This window comes from Numenius arquata, chromosome 2 (assembly GCF_964106895.1).
Source record: "Numenius arquata chromosome 2, bNumArq3.hap1.1, whole genome shotgun sequence".
In the NCBI taxonomy this organism is placed as follows: domain Eukaryota; kingdom Metazoa; phylum Chordata; class Aves; order Charadriiformes; family Scolopacidae; genus Numenius; species Numenius arquata.
In genome coordinates this window covers 100496632-100514080 of record NC_133577.1, presented here as the reverse complement: position 1 = coordinate 100514080, position 17449 = coordinate 100496632, and the positions used below count along the sequence as shown (strand labels likewise).

General features: G+C 40.8%; 1 protein-coding gene across 2 annotated transcripts in view; it reads left to right on the top strand.

Annotated features, from left to right (window-relative positions):
• Positions 1 to 15675, top strand: part of PDZRN4 (PDZ domain containing ring finger 4) — a 249689-nt gene extending 234014 nt beyond the window's left edge. For both annotated transcript variants that reach the window (XM_074168055.1, XM_074168056.1), the window contains 3 exons: positions 3450 to 3551; positions 7002 to 7118; positions 14149 to 15675. In XM_074168055.1, coding sequence (XP_074024156.1) covers positions 3450 to 3551; positions 7002 to 7118; positions 14149 to 15675 — 1746 coding nt within the window. The remainder of the gene's footprint in view (positions 1 to 3449; positions 3552 to 7001; positions 7119 to 14148) is intronic.
• Positions 15676 to 17449: the final 1774 nt, after the last annotated feature.

The following is a 17449-nucleotide window of genomic DNA, read 5'->3' as shown; positions in this document are numbered from 1 at the left end:
GCAGTGCTGTCTTCTCTGTGGACTATTAATGAGGGAAGGTAGTTCTCTTTGTTACACTGATCGATGAGAAAATCCATGTCTGTCTGTTTTTCAACACAATAGCTGGGAGCTAGAGTGTGTGTACTGAAAAATGAGAATGACAAACTCGTTCTGGCTCATGTCCCGTGTCCTTTTTTGCCATATTTATTAGCAAATCTCATTTCCCCTATGTTCATTTCAGTGTCACTTTCTAAACAGGGATCCTGCAGACATAAGTATGGGTGTCAGAGACTTGCTGATCATTCAGCCATCGCATAAATTTGGGTAAAACTCACTCGTGCTGAGCATAGATGGTAAGAGTTTTCATACAGAAGATGTGATGTTAGTGAAGGATGATCTTGAATGTACTTGAAGGGGGGATTCACTAGACTTTTATTAATATTTTCTTTCCTCCACCAATAAAACATCGCTTTTCTGAGTTCTTTTCTAATCCACCGTCTTGGCTTTTTTTTTCCCCTTCGTTTCTATTGATCCGCTCATTTAAGATAGGTTTGTCTGATACAGCGTAACCCTTGGGGGCAAGGGTGGCCGGCTGCTGGCTCTGGAGGAGGGCAGTGTACCTGTACAGAGAGGGAAGCAGCTAGAATGGCAGTGGGTTTCCATTTTCAGCAGTGAGGAAATAGTATGGTTTTTGCACTAGTGACAAAATCACAAAACAGCTACCAAAAATCAGTAGACTGGAAAGCCTTTGCTGTACTGTAGCATTTTAGTTCTGGATCCCGGTCGATTTGCCTTATATTTTGACCTTTTTTCACTGAAGCCCCAGAAGTAGCTCCTAGTGATGAAAAGTCACTTTTCTGTAACCAGTTCTGTAATTGCCTTTCATTAATTTAGGCAAGTGAGCTTTCAGACTGTCATAAGATCAGCCTGTTCCTTCTCTCCAGTCTTTTCATTTCTGCAGGAAATGTCGTTGCTGGAACCTGTCGCTGTATCTTTTACCCTAGTATCAGCTTTGGGAGTCTAGCCAACACATCAAGGTCTGTGAGCTGGCTTACCAAAGTGGCCCATTTTTTTGGAGAGGAAATAATAAGTTACATTTTAATGTCAGGGTTCACTCAGGGGCTGCTGGTTTATTCTCTGTGTGGTTTGGAACATGAAAATATTCACAGGATGGATGGTATCCTCCCCTCAGAAGACACACATGCCATGGTGTGGGGACAGTGAGCTCCTTGGTGGGCCTTGAGCTGATGGGAGCACATCATGGGGTATGACTAGGAGTGGAAAGGTCAGTTCACTGTCTTCTTCATCTTTCTACAAAATACCCACTGAAGAAAGCAAACAGGATATAATGCTATTTTTAACTTTCAAAAATCAGGGGGAAAAAAAATTCTTGACCAAGTTGAAACAACTTTCATTTCTATTCTGTGCCTCTCAAAATAAGGAAATAAATAGTAGATTCATTTTCTGTTCCTTTCCTTGCTTTCTAAAATTTCTGGGTGAAGTGGAGAGCCAACAGCAGTTCAGACAAACATTCTCCAGTTTCTAATGAAATTCATTTCAATTGGAGTAAAGACTCCAGGGGCGAGAGAAAAGCATAGGTAATTCTGCCATCCTTTTGTAGACTGGAGCATTACTTTAATGTCAGTGCTGATATATAGCTATGAGTTTGATCATTAAAGTTAACACCCAGAGAGTTATGTGGGGTTTACTTTAATATCTGAAAACACATTGACCCTCTATCTACTCTTATTGATGAGATAACTCAGAGAAATAGAAGGTGACAGTGCCATTACGGGGGGATTACAGTGAGGCTGGGAGAGAGCTGGATCCTTGAGCATGGGGGCATTTTCTGTGGGCAGTGGATGGCATTGGTTAAGGCTGGGAGGGATGCTCTGTTTTATGTATTTGTCACAAAATTACAGCAGATTTCATGTTTTTGAGGCTGAAACTGTCCGCTTCTCATTCTCACAAACTTCACACCCCTCCCGTCACCTTCACAGTCTCTGTAAGCATCTGAGAACAGCCTGAGTATTTTACATGAAATATTACAAAGTCAAGGGAAAGGTTTTATAAGGACAGTCCTAGTGAGACTGGCCTAACCTTCTGCTATTTTTAGCTGTGAACCTGCAGGCAGACAAGTGTTGTCCATGTGAGCGAGGTGCTGTGGGGCAGGCTGAAGTCCTGCTTGTCCCCCATGATGGTGCAGCCGGTGTGGGGTGGGCATCTCCAGGCTGTGCAGGGGCAGTTGCTTGGTTGAAAGGAATCACAGAAGCAGCCACCACAGCCAGGGGTGTTTTGCTTGAGCTGGAGATCTGGTCCTGAACTTCTGTGGCTGCATCTCTGCTTTTTGGATTGGGGCAGCTCTGCGTTACCATGTGGTTGTCTGGTCTCCTTCAGACCACAGCTATCCCTTCGTGTAAGCTTTGAAGGGTGTCCAACATTTTAGTCATTGCCAGTTAGGTGATCAGGATAATCTTTAATCTGAATTAAAGCTGTCCTTTTGAGCCAAGGCTTTCAAGCCAGACATAGCTGCAGAAAGGCAACTTTCTCTTTACTTTCTGACTAGGAAGTTTCTGCTACTTTCAAATCAAACCCTTACAAGATTTTATTTCCCCCAAATAGTCAGATCCTTCTGTCTTCCAGTTTTGCTTTCACCCATTTTTAAATAGACCAAATATTTTTTTTTGTTGCTACAATGAGAATAATCCACCTCTTGTGCTGGGACTTGGACAAAACCAAATACACATGGAAAATAAAATTTCTATTTGATTCCCTCCATAAAGGGATTTGGACAATGCAAAATGTGTTTGTTACCATGTAGTCATGGACGTGGCTGTTTTAATGAGGCGACAGAATAGTAGAAAGGTAGCGAGAAAAGCACATTCTCATTGGAGAACCACTTTTATTTTGATTATCCCCTTGTAAGGGGGATACATATGTTTTGTGTGGTTCTGGATACTAAGCTGTCCACACAAATATGAAATGATTAAATGGAGCAGCAATAAGCGGTGGCCTGTAAGTATTGCCTGGTGAGAGATAATACTGTAGCTCTCTAATTGGCTCTCTACTAGCATACAGTGTGACTGATTTCAGCTGTAGCGTTACTGGTCTTCCTTCCACCAGCACTATTATCTCAGAGTGACACTTCCATTACTCTGAACGGAGAAAGATGAACGTCACCTGTCAGGGGCTGGTTAATTGTGTTGCTAGATGTATGTTACCAGGGTGCAGGTTGGACATTTATGAACATAACTGCTTCCTCTGATGTCCGCCATCCTTCAACGATCGATACAGCTCTTACAGTGAGCACGTAATTGAGTGAAGACACTTACCACTGAGGGGCTGAAGATGAGCCCGTTGCGCGAGTTTCATTGTCCATACATTCAGCACAAATGAGCTGATATCTGCCCTTTATTGTGTGTTGCTTTGTGGAAATAGAAACTAATGTGCCACCTTCATTTGTTTTCTAGATAAATGGCCAAGATGTCCAGAATCGGGAAGAGGCAGTGGCGTTGCTCTCCAGCGAAGAATGCAAGAAAATTGTGTTGCTGGTCGCAAGACCAGAGATGCAGGTAACTAAATAGATGCACTGAGCCAGAACCTGGGTTATACCGTACAGTCACTGTCACTGTAACTAAAGAACTGCTGAGAAATAGGAATGCCAAAGTTCCCAACAAAAGGAGGAAACGGATAATGGCAGAGCTTTGCCCCTGTTTGGCCAACAAAGAAAATAGCATGATGTTACTAGGGCTTGTTTTCCCCAAACTAAGCAATTCCTTTCCAGCAGAGAGAGTAAGCAGGTATACAAATAAAGCTGACAGTGCTAATATGATATTAGTAAAATATGAAGTAGAACTTGAAAACTCTGTATTGCTCGTTAGATGATTCTTATTTGTTCTGGGGATAAATTTCCCATACTTACCTCAGTCATTTATATGAACTTACACAGAGCTGTAGTTGGTCATTGATGATGGCTCTTTTTATCCTATGCACTTATAAGTGGGCATGTAAACTGTTCATTTATGTACCAATTATGGAACTTTCACTACAATACCATTTAGCAAACGTGGATCTAATTGTTTTCAAAGCACCCTGGTCACAAAAACCTGCTGGTACATTGCAAATTGTGTATTGGGAGGTGCATTTTCAAAAGCTTTTAGAAACATTTCTATGGTTTTAAAAATAAAATTATGCCAACGCCAAGAATCTTGCCATGCCAAGGATTTCTTATATCGTTGCATGGGGCAGATGTTAGGTTGATCATCAGACTAAAGGAAAGGTAGAGTGGAAGAATAGTAGTGTTTGTACTTCCCTTTATGTTCTGTTTATTGGCCATTGCAAAGCAAAAAGACATTATATTGTCACTATTCTCTCCATCTGCCAACAATTCAGAGTTGGTTATGTTGCCATTTGTCTCTCATGCTATTGATCTGATATCCTCGGTCTCGCTAGCTGCATACGCTGTATAAATTAAATTGAGTAAGTGTAATTCAGTGCCACTTGGAATCTCTACTTGAGTATGGTAGTTATAAAAGATTCACAATTTCAGCATTCATTTCCTTTATGTTTTCCAGGATCTAAACAATTCCCATAAAACTGGTGACATAGTACAGCAAAATATGCCATGCACCAGTTTATATTGCAAAATTCTATCCATCACTGGAAGTTACAGAAGTTTTGAAAGAGTTGTTTCAACATTATTCTTACTATTTTTCACTAAGATTTTGTTTTTCAGTAGGGAGCAGAAACCCACCCGCTTGTAAAATACATGCCCAGTGAAAGTTCGTTCCCTGCATTTGTTTAGACTGGTCAACATGAAAATGTTAAATCAATATGAGATAAGGAATTACTTCATTCTACCAATATAGCTTCCCATATGGATGCTCCTTTCAAATTATAAAAGTGTGTTTTGATTTGGGCTTGGGGCTTTGGTGTTGGGTTTTGATTTTTTGTTTAATTTATGTTTTAAGAACATATTCATACAAAACTGAAGAAAAGGGATAGTATGTCAGAAATTAGGCTGTCCACAAACTGATTTCTGCTATTTGTGTTGCTTTGACTCTGGTAAAAGACGGCAGGATTAAGCAGGCTTTTATCTCCAGATAGAAAATGGTAATAGCAGTATTGCAGTCTTGAAGGGTGACTGCTGAGCACATTCATTCAGTAACAGGGAAGAAAACCTTCTCTGACCATTTATTTGCGCAGTGAATACTGATGAATAATTAAGTTTTGAAAGAGCACCAGAGGAGCGTACAACCTGTTTAATATGTAAACAAATGGCACAGGCATGTGCATTCACATGTGTCTGTGTGCACACATACATGTGTATGTAGTGCACATGTATACTAAGCCATATATTATCTTATTCTAAAAACTGTAACATAACAAGCATTCCCGTTAGTTCGGTACTGGGTTTGCCGTAATCAAACCAGCAAATTTGCCCAAGTGAGATTCATCTTTTCTCCTCCAGATTTGTTAATCGCTGCAAATTCCTCAAATGAGAGAAATTCAACTTTATGGTAGAAGGTGGCTGTGTTTATGCTTTCCTTGGGGAAAAAAAAAAAAAAGCAAACAAGACAAGTAAACAAAACTAGTGGCCAGTACCAGATGTTTCAGAGAATGTTTGAAAGTCCCGTTAAGGACAAACATAAAAATTACCTGTCCTCAAGAAAAAAGCCTCCTTCTAATCCCAAACTGTTAGAGGGTGGCTTTGCCAAGGGAAATGATGAAATGCTTATGTGCTTTTTAAGAGAAAAGATTTCATTGGCATGGGCAAAAACCCATCAGAGTTTGTGAAGGAAATGATGGTTTCCTGCCAGTATTCAGCTAGAAGTACCACACAACATCAATCACTCCTTGTGTATGTAGCTTTGAACCACTACTTGCTGGTTTGGTGTAACTTTTCCGACTGGTATCTGTGGCCAGAGATTTGAGGCAGTGGTACTTTTGCTGCTGTAGGTGTTGGCCCATGTTACATTGCTCTTCTTGTCTTGGGACATAAATAGTGGGTAATTGTCTAATGCTGAGAGTTTTACCTTTTAGCACCTTTTTGTCACCTTCTTCCTCTGGTTTCTTCACCTGTGACAAAACAATAAGTGTTTCTTTCTGCTACGATCTCATCCTTATAGCCAGGAGTGTCACTGACCAATATTTTCGGTTTTGATGCAGTGTGCCATCTGGCAAGGGATTACAGATACAAATGGATGTGTGCCCCGTGCCCACATGTGCACAATGAACAAAATGGGAAGAATAGTGTTTTAGGCCAGGGGTGCCTATTTTATCAGTTTAGAAAGATGTGAAGGGTGCAAAGTGGGTATGGGAAGAGAATATACTCACTTGACAGAAAACATAGCATCCCCTCCTGTCATTTTGCGACACTGTCTTCACCAAATGTCAAAGTATTATTTTACACTTGGGGAAAAAAACCCCAAACAAACAGATAAGCCTTGCTTCCAGGCACACCACGAGAACAAAAATAATCTCCCTTCAAATCACCGCATCTTTCTGTCACCCTCTTCTGTTTGTTTGTTTACCTGGAAGATCAATGGGAAAACGGTGACAGAAACACAACATAAGGTTTCTATTGAGGTGGCAGCAGCAGGGCACAGCGCTGGGACGGAGGCTGTTAGAGGAAAGAGCCCGGTTGCCTCCTGGCCCTATTAGTACCATTGCCGCTCTTTCAGCGCGGGGGCTCTCGGCAGTAATGAACATGACAGCTTCAGGATTATGCGCTGCGCCTTTCATACCATTTGAAAGGAAATAATGTCTGTGCTGTGCAGTCTCCTTCATTATGAGAGAAAATCAGTCATACTGTTTCAAGAAAGGATAAAAGGCATAAGAGTACCATCTTTTTTATCCTTCTTTTTCTTCTTCTCTTTTTGAGACGTGAACTCCTACCGCCTGGCTTTCTGAAGAGAATCATTAGGATAAAAAGAACTAGTCAAGCATTGCCATTTGGGTTTACCCTGTTTTAGCATGTGTCCTTGCTAACATAATATAATGTACTAATGTATTCTTTGCAGCTGGAAGAAGGGTGGCTGGATGATGAAAGGAATGAATTCTTAGAGGAGTTAAACTTGGAAATGTTGGAAGAGCAGCACAATGAAGCGATGCAGTACACAGCCAACGAGGTGGAGCAGGTAGGACTGCTACTAAACGTAACATTTGAAATTTTGCTAGGCATACTTTTTTATTAATAGAGAATGAAATGGTGTGCTGTAAAATGGAGTCAAAGGCTTTGATAGAATTCTGTCTCTAAAATGCTGTGAACTCTGGCACGCTGTAGGTAAGGAAAAGGAGAACAATAGATGCTTAGGCCCAGTATCACAAGTTAGCAAACAATTTATGAGGCTGTGGTAAGTGCAGATTTCTCATTTTCTCTGAACTCTCAGAATATTATTGCTTTCCTTCTTTAATTCTGAAATGTTTGTGGTTTATGTTGTTATATTTTATGTGAATTTTTTTTAATGAATTGTATCAGTGTGGCATCTAGAGCTCCAAGCTAAGATAGATGTCCCTCCTGTTATATATATGTGAGATCTGAGCCAGCCCTTGCACCAGAGAGATTGCAAAACAAGATGGAAGAGGTGTTTAAAATAAACAACAGGTGTTTTGGTAATACAAGTGTATTTTTCTTATACCGACAGCGCACAGCTTGGCATTTGTTCTGTTAATGGAGACAAATAAACATATTGTTAGTGTAGTCTCAGCTTGCTGCTATCCCAACTTTTACCTGCCCATATGTGCTGTAAGTGGTGTGACTATGGCAAAGATGCATGTGCACCCCCAGCCATACAGTTTCATCAAGGGACGAGTCTTCTCAGTTGTACTTTATTGTGGAAGGCTTAAGTGACCTTATCCACACCTGAATCAGATGATCTGTCAGCATGCACACCTGTGTGGAGCCAAGGAAATAAAATTCAAGTTCATCTGCTGGCTTCTCTGTATGTGCAGCCGGGGATAAGCTGTTTTTTCACCCAGAGAAATTTGTGACTTACAATTTTTCCCCTATTCTGAATAGCTCGAAAACAGAGCCTGAGGCATTTTTCTTTGAAGTGAAGGCAGGGAGAAAGACTGTGAGAGCCTTCCTTCTTTGGGAAACCAGGAAGCTAACAGGAGACCTGGCTTCAAATACCTCAGTGCCTGGTCCACGCTGGGGCCTGAAGATGCATCTAGCCTGTTTCCTCCTCACCTCCCCTCCAGCCTTGACGCTGGGCTATTGGCTAGGTGATAGCTCCTATTAAAGCTATTCACTGTACATAAATTAAATATTCATTGGGACAGAGACACTGACAGAATAATTAAGTCAATTATCTGGAATATGATAGATCAGATTACAACTCCTTGATCTTACAAGCATTTAATTGTTTACACAAAGCAGAATAACTCCAGGGTCAGAGAGGAAGGGAGACTTGAACAGGATTTATAGTGGCCCTTTAGTTATGACCCTCTTTTCCAGGCAGCAAGCCAAGCCTCAGTTTCCCAGGTTAAATGTGCTAAGTACTGCACTACAAGCTACTTTGAAATTATATTTGGCATCTTGGTTGGTTTTTTTAACCACAAATTTTATCTCAGCTAGCAAAAGATTTTCTGTCAGAAAGAGCACTTGTTCTTCACAAAGCAATTTCCTTTGTATAGTGACATTTTCACACAAAGCCCCACTTCTGGAGGAAATTCTTGAACAGGTCTATCTATAAACTTCTCCTAGCTGCTCACACCGTGTGTTGGGGCCTCTGAAATCACTTCACAGTTGTGACCTTCTACCCCCAAGTTCTTGACAAGCTTTGGCTTTTTCTCTGAATTTGAGTTGTGGATAGTGTTAATTACTGAACAATGGTGTTCTGTGAAGTGATTCAGTTATTCCCCATTGGGATCTTATACTAAGGACAGGGGTTTTTTTCCCTATTGAGATTTTATGTTTCTGTAGAAGAGAGCTACACTTGAAAAAATTATGGTTACTTGTGCTCTGTCGGTGTCTGACATTGAGGTTGCTTGAAGTAATTCTAGGACAGCCAGACATTTCTTTGCCCTTCTGATGAGTAATTGAATCAACCAAATGCAGCTTGGCGTGTAATGGGGCATCAGTAATTTGTGACAGCTGCTGTCTCTCTAGACTCGATGTAGTGACTCGGCAAGTCAGAAAACTGGTTCTTTACTCCTTGTTAGGCTGGGAAACCTGGCAATTTCCTGAGGTGGATCACATAATCCATTGGAGCAATGAAACTGCTCTTGTTGCAGCTGCCAGTGGCCAAGCTCAGTATCTTCAAGCTCGCCAGTTGGCCACGGAGATTTCGCTCTAACACCGGCCTTGTTTTTTGTCAACCAAAACACAGTCTTCTGGCTTCGTAATCGTCTGTCATCATGAATCTTGTGAGCTGCAGGAATGAATACACGCTATAGCAGAATATCCTTCCAAATACAAGTCTGTTTTACAGAATGCCATTTTAACATTTAGTGTGAGCTGTCACAGAAAATTCGTACAGTTTGTAACAGAAGAATTAAGTAGATAGTGGTGTCTTTTCTGTATGTTTTTAAGCCACTCTATAGAATTCAATCAAGAATTGTGTCTTCTCTGTATAGAATAGTCCAATAAACCTTGAGGAAAGATGTAATTCTCCATTTTTTATAACTCATTGTATTCCTTCCCCTTTACAACATCCAGTTCATTGTGCAGCAGAGATAACTTTCAGAAGAATACCATACGTTTGCCATGCAGAAATTCTTATCGGTATCATGGAATATATCAAAACCTATTAAGAGGAGAAAGAATTGGATAAAAAAAAAAATCATTCTAGTTCATTCAAAGCTGAAATGCAGTGAAAATATCTAGGGGGAAATTCTTTTTTGAGAGGCCTGTTTTAAAAGAACAGCATTGTTTGCAGAAGAGCATTTTCCCTTCTAGTGCACCACTGAAATCAATCCCAGTCTTCCCTCATGGCTGGAGTACCTCGTGGTTAGCCTGCAGCTGGAGATTCCTCTCACTGTGGTGAGTCTCCCTCTCACTGTCAGAGACTGACCGGAGACCCCAGCTGCTACATTTATTAAAACATTCAACTGAATCTCACTGCCTTCAAACTTTAGTAGCAGCCTGGGTTTTGAGTCCCAATATACATCATAAGTTGTAAAACGAGAATAGAACAGTGCCTGAATTCCTGCAAGATTAGCCATTTTTTTAGGCATGAATGCTTGCTGGAGCTGAAATGCAGAATCTTTTGAGGTTCATTTATTGCTTGATTGTACGCACCGCCAGGTTTGCCTTCTCATTATCTGAGTTCTCACTGCAAAGATGAGGCCTAAGGAGCCCTTTGGTATTTCAAACAGAAGTAATTGTAGATGAGATTGACAACATACGTTTGAAAGCAAACACTTTGTTTGGAATAGATAATAGATAACACTAACAAAAGCAAAGCACTGACAATTGGAGGCTAGCTATTGTTTTTCTGAAGGGACGTAACCTGGAATTAGGCTTGCTACCTTTCAAAATAAAATTAAAATCGTCTTATGTTGTAAAAGATTCCTCAATATGCACAAGTTTAGGAGCTCTGTCAGACATGACAAGTCCAGGACAGAAATGCCAGGGGCTACCATACTTGAGTCACAGTGGATTTTTTTTTTAAATATATCTCAAAAACATGCAGCACAACAAATATCTGTACTACTTTCTAATACCTTAATTGAACTAGCTGCAAGTATCCACATACTGGGTAAAGATTTAACGTGATATGGATGTCTGCTTTAAGTTTTCTTTTTTCTTCACGGTGAGGGTGACAGAGCCCTGGAACAGGCTGCCCAGGGAGGGTGTGGAGTCCCCTTCTTTGGAGATTTTCAAGACCCGCCTGGATGCAGTCCTGAGTAATGTGCTCTGACATGCTCTGGGCAATCCTGCTTCAGCAGGGGAGTTGGACTAGATGATCTTTATGGTCCCTTCCAACTCTAAAAATTCAGTGAAATTCAGTGAAATTCAGTGAAGTTGAGAAGAATCTGATTGTACAGGCACTTGTTTCTTCCTGACAGGGAGGGAAACCCAGAGTGATCACCTGACATTCAGGTGCCTGTGCTATAGACACTTACATTTGGCAAAATCAGTTCCACCCATCTGATTTCTGTTAGATTGCAAAGATGGGGTCTGCTTTCGTTACATCTTTTGTATGTGTGTCACTTCTCTGTAATGGGCAGCGTAACGAGTGGATGGCAGTGTATTACATTCACTCAGTCTAAGTCAAGTGGAAGTTGAAGGAGCAAAGTTTAAATTGTTGATAAAAGTGGTGTGGAAAACAACAGTCACTAATTCTCAACTTGTTGATTATGTGGGCCTGAACTGTAAAGTCTGTTTCAACACCTGTACAAATAGACACATTAAGGGATTTTTCAGAAGTGCTCAAATATGTGCTTTGGTGATCTTGCACCATGCTGGATATATCAGAGGAAGCATCAAGGAGCTCAGCTCCTATAAGCTATATAACAGTGCTAACACAATATGGATAAGCCCTCTTTAGGGGGTAGAATGAGTTTAGTCATATGGATGCAAGTTGTGCTATGTCACTCACCCTCAGGGTCAGCAAGCAGATCCTGGTCTTTCTCATTTGTTAGTGTGGATGGAGCTCTGCATTTGGGGCAGGCACCCAAATTGCTGGCTGTTGGGCAGCTCAGCCCTCCCAGTTTCTGGTGGAGCTGTTCTCCCTTGTGTCAGTAGTTAAATATTTTCCAGAGCAGTGAGAAACATGGGTTACACATCGCAGTGGCCGGGGTGCAGAGTAGGTGACCCAGACTGGAGTCACTTCTCTGCTGAGAGGTTTAGCAGCAGTGGAGATCAATACAAGCCGGAGCAGCTCCGAAGCAGGTGAGAGAAAGGACCAGAATAGCTTATGTAGCAGCACTCGCCTGGGGGTGGTACACTAGAAAAATGCAAAATTAAACTTAACTCTCCAGCATTCTTGGTGAATGCCCTGGCCACTTGGCTGGTTGGGGTGCTCTTCATTCTGGTTACTTTTGTTTTTCACAAAGAATTCTCTAGACACTGGGTTTTTTTCTCTATGTAAAATATGACATTTTGGAACTCTTGAAAAACAGGTGATGTGGGAAGACATTGTATTCCCACCACTTCTCTAACTGCTCTTGAAACTGGAACTAAAGTGTTGCAGCCACTTTGGAAAAATACAACAGAAGCCTTAATAAAAAAATCTTCCAATGGACTTTATACACTTTCACAGAAATGCGTAAGCTGAGGAAAGAAAGAACAGATAAACAATAATTCTAGAACAATTCTGCAATAGTTAGTTATTTAGAGTGTTATTGGTACTACTCTTCATATTGCTTCTTCCTGTGACAACAAGATACCCTTGTTTTTTAAGTGGCTAAGTAGAAAGATCTGAAAGGATTTCAGATGGGGAAAATGAGTACCACTGAATTTTTAAATCTTGCAAATTTTCATGAAAGTTTGCCTTTGGCCCTTGCAGTTTCAAAATCTAGTTTCTAGAAAACTGTGACCCTACAACATCAAGAAACATTGAACCTTTGCATGATCCAGAGAATAACACTGAATGCATTCTGTCCCATGACATTTAAATTCTAGGGGAGAGTTTCTCCCCATTTGAGGAGAGTGAGAGATAGTACTTGGCACATTGGCTGTGGCTGCCAAAGCTGCATGAGAATTATACATTTATTGTGCATGTTGTATGTGCAAGAGGATGAGTGTAAAATGTATGTTATGATTTTAAAGAGAAGTTTTTCTTTGCAGGTCTTGTCTGACAACAAATTGCTAAAATATCTTTTCAGAAATTTTTAACTGGTCTGTCACAGATACTGAATTCTCCTGGGCTTGTTGTTTTTTTCAATATTTATTTTATTCCACTATTACATTGTGTTTGGGGGGTGGAGGTTATTTTTGTTTTTCTGAGAGGAGGCCATTATTTTTTCCTAACAACTGAAAAAAGGAAACCAGATGAAGGGTGTGTGATCATGAGGTGCACATGAAGAGAGGAGAAACGACAATATAGGAGACAGATTTTCATCCCGTTTCGCTGTCTGTCAAAGCAGAGAAAAAGGGAATTATGATAGTGGCCTCTTTGAGTTGTTTCCTTTCAGTGGGTGCACTGTACCTTTTTTATCCCTTGATTATTACTGCCATTATACATAATTATGCAATTATATGTCCTAAAAGAGAAATGGCATTTGGTTGGTACTATGTACACTTAGATAGTTGATGAACAGGCCATATAAATTGCACTCTGCATGATTACTCTGGAAGGGGAATAGGGGGGAATTCTTTGCTTATCCAGTTTGGAAAATAAAAAGTATCTGTCTCTTCGGAGAGGTATTATCTCACATTCTCTGAGAATATAAATAGGTGAGGTAAAATGAATGGAGTGTGAGTTAAAAAACAACAGCCTAAAAGCTTGACATTATGCCCATGGCAAGCACTCAGTGTCGTTCTGTGCTTAATGGTAAAAGGCTGTTTTTATTTCTAAGGAACATAAACTCTAACTAGGGAACAAAAAAGGTGTCCAGAGATGCAGCAGAGAGAGGTCTACTTGAAGAAAATCCTAGAATTCAAAATTAACAGTCTTTCGGAAAAAGACTACTGAAAACAAGAAGTGTGATAGAGGGCCATGGAGGGTGTAGTGGAACAGGCTTCAACCCTGCCCATCTCTGTGGAGCAAACAAGGAGTTCAATGGTTAAAAAAAAAAAAAAGCCCCACTGATGAAAATAGTCTTTTTGCACCCTCTTAGATTGTACTAAGATTCTACTTGCTTTATTTTTTTGAAGGGATACTAGTACTGAAGGTTTTTCCCAAGTTTGAGAAGATTTCAGCTCCACCAGACTCTGGCCATAATCCAGAATCAAAAGCAGTGCACCATCTGGTGATCATTATCTTTAAGCACTGCAAAGAGATGGCTTAGCTAGAGAGGGAAATACTTCTTTCTGGACTTTAGAAGATATGTCACTTGTGCCGTAATTCATCTACTTCACTCAGTATGGCCACCACAGCATGATTCTCAGAAACGTTTAAAAGCTATGAGCAGTAGGACTGCTGTTTAGCGATCTGTTTTAATTCAGCTGGAATGAGATCCCAGCTGTTTAAGCAAAACAGACCTGGAAAATATTCTCATGTAATATGGCTTGCATTTGATAAGCATTTGATAATAATTTTGGTTTGCTCATTTTTTTAGCCAAAGAAACATGAAGAGGAGGATGGCACTACAGACACTGCAACCTCATCATCCAACAATCATGAGAAAGACAGTGGCGTGGGACCTACAGATGAAAGTCTGCGTAATGACGAGAGCTCAGAACAAGAAAATGCACCTGAGGAGCAGAACAGTGCAACACTGCAGAGCAAACGGGAGCTGGGCCACAGCCAAGATACATTAGGAAGTGTTGAGCTCCAGTGCAATGAAAGCTTTGTGTCCGGGGAATGCATTGAGTCTGATTTCATAGGAAACCCAGAGGAGGAATGTGAAAGGTTTCGACAGCTGTTGGAACTGAAGTGCAAGATTCGAAACCATGGGGAGTACGACCTGTATTACTCGAGCAGCACAATAGAGTGCAACAGAAGAGAGCAAGATGGAGTGGAGCATGAGCTGCAGCTACTTAATGAGGAACTGAGGAACATTGAACTTGAATGTCAGAATATTATGCAAGCTCACCGGCTCCAAAAGGTGAGGGATCAGTATGGAGACATTTGGACTTTACATGACGAGGGGTTCAGGAATTACAACACCAGCATAGATGTACAAAGAGGCAAACTGGATGACATCATGGAGCACCCTGAGAAGTCTGACAAGGACAGCTCCAGCGCATACAACACGGCCGAAAGTTGCAGGAGCACTCCGCTGACTGTGGAGAGATCCCCCGATAACTCTCTCCAGAGGATGATCAGCATAACCAATAGGAAAAACCTGAGGAGCACAATTGTGGCTAATCAGTCATCCTCAGGACAAAGCAACAGGGAGACAACCTCAGCCAAAACCAAACCCACTGAGCAAAACAGTGCTGCTGAGGATGCAGCGCTGGCATCAGAAAGCGGCAAATTCGCAGACCAGGAAAAGCAGAGCAGCGAGCACATTCCCTACCTGTCTCCATATCACAGCTCTTCTTACAGGTATGGGAATATACCTGCTCATGCAAAGCATTATCAAAGTTATATGCAACTGATCCAGCAGAAGTCTGCTGTGGAGTATGCCCAAAGCCAGCTCAGCCTGGTAAGCATGTGCAAAGACACACAGAAGTGTGCAGAGCCCAAGATGGAATGGAAAGTGAAAATAAGGAGTGATGGGACGAGGTACATCACAAAGAGACCAGTTCGAGACAGAATTCTGAAGGAACGTGCCTTAAAAATTAAAGAGGAGCGCAGTGGAATGACGACAGATGATGACACAATGAGTGAGATGAAGATGGGTCGCTACTGGAGCAAAGAAGAGCGGAAGCAGCATTTGGTGCGAGCTAAGGAGCAGAGGAGACGGCGGGAGTTCATGATGAGGAGCAGGCTGGAGTGTCTTAAGGAAAGTCCACAGAGTGGCAGCGAGGGCAAAAAGGAAATTAACATTATTGAACTGAGTCACAAAAAGATGATGAAAAAGAGAAACAAGAAAATCTTGGACAACTGGATGACAATCCAAGAACTGATGACACATGGTGCTAAGTCTCCAGATGGCACAAGAGTGCACAATGCCTTTTTATCAGTTACTACTGTATGAATGCAACTTCTTTCAGAGTATACTACCAGTTTAGGTAGAGTACGATTGCCTCGTTCAATGTGGCATTTTTATATATTTTGTGACTGTTTATAGTTTGACCTTTTTTGTAAGCAAAATTACCTGGTAATTTTTCATTTGTTTTTCATATAATGGTACCTTCTTTATCTGGCAGTCTTTCTTTATCCTGCAATATATTCATATTATTCATTTGTAGAAAAAAAAAAAAGAAAAAGAAAAGCAAAACAAAAAAAGTGGAGAAGCCAATTAATTTCTTAACCTAAAACATACCCTGTAAGTTAAGATCTGGAATTATTTCTCTAGTTTTCTTTTTCTACTTTAGTAACAGTACAATAATACCAAACCAAAATGCTTTATACTATGTCCTTGGCTTAACAAGTTTTAAAGTTTTACATCTTAGATTGCATCTGTTTATAAATCATGTGCCACATCCCATCATATAGATAAGAGTGACGTTTTTCCAACTACACATTGTACAGTACATTTAATCTCTAAATTGCAATTGTATTTGTCCAAGTAAAGTGTAGGTGGGCAATTCTCCTGTGTTATGTAGTGGCATTGGTCATGTAGCTGGGCAGTATGTGATAATTGTGAAGATGAAAGAGAAATAAATTATTGCTTATCTTTAAGAAAAAAAAAAAAAGCCAAGAGTTCTTTGATTTAAATTGAGCATTTGCTTTTAAAGGATGAGTCATTTCACTATGCATGATATTTACAACATGTAGAGATTTCAAGAACACGGGACAATTCCATAGACTAGTTCTTATGAATTAGCTTTTCATTTTACAGAACATATAAGAGTGAGTGGGTCTTTCTGGCTTTCTCTTACCTACTATTATTAGTTAATTGAATGATTCATTGATATATTACTGTGTTGTATGCTGTCAGGTAACTACTGTGGGTCCTTTCCCCGACTGAGCTTGCTATTTGTTCTACACATACAAAACATAAACAGAGCCTATGCCTAACTTTGAGCTAAATCTCATGCAAGAAAAACTGACAGCAGCTGTCACTGACATTTTCACAGAAGGTGAATTAAGGAAAAATAGAGAAGGAAAGACAATTAAATTAGTTAATGGTTTAAATTTATTGTTGAGAAGTATCCAAGTCTTTTAGAACTAGGAGCTGTCTGGGGCTCAGAACCAAAGGCAACTTGTTGCCTGGGTGCCTGATGGAGTAGGGCATTGTCTTGCTTTGTCTCTCCCTGCAGCAGAGGCACCTCGGCTGCCACTGGAGCATCTCCTGAGCTGCTGCTGGCAGCCCAGTGACTTACGGCAAGCTGAAATGATTAGTCCTGGGCAGTCAGCAGGGTTGAAGACTTTGCCTCATAGCCCCATTTTTGTTGTCCCTGAGCATGACTCACAGCAGTTCCTAACTGACTGAAGTGCTTTTGGCAGCAGGATTTGGTGCTGAAGTCACTTGGCATGAGGCTTTAAGAGATACGCTTAAAGATGCAGAAAGGCACGTTATGGTATTTCCAAATTATCCAGTTCTGGACATCAGTCATTTATTTTCTAACCACTTTTGGCAGCAGTAGGTATTGGCAGTGTTCTCTGCATCTCCAGGCATGTAAATACCGTTACAAACACTACTCCCTGAGTGCTTAGGAAAATTATGCCACTGACAGTTCACAGTTTGATAATCAGGAAATTCACCCCACCAGACTCAGGGAAACATCATGCTAAATCCTCACTAAACAACAGCTGTTCATGCACAATGAAGAATAGTTCCACTGTTTCCTGTTAAATTAGAAAAA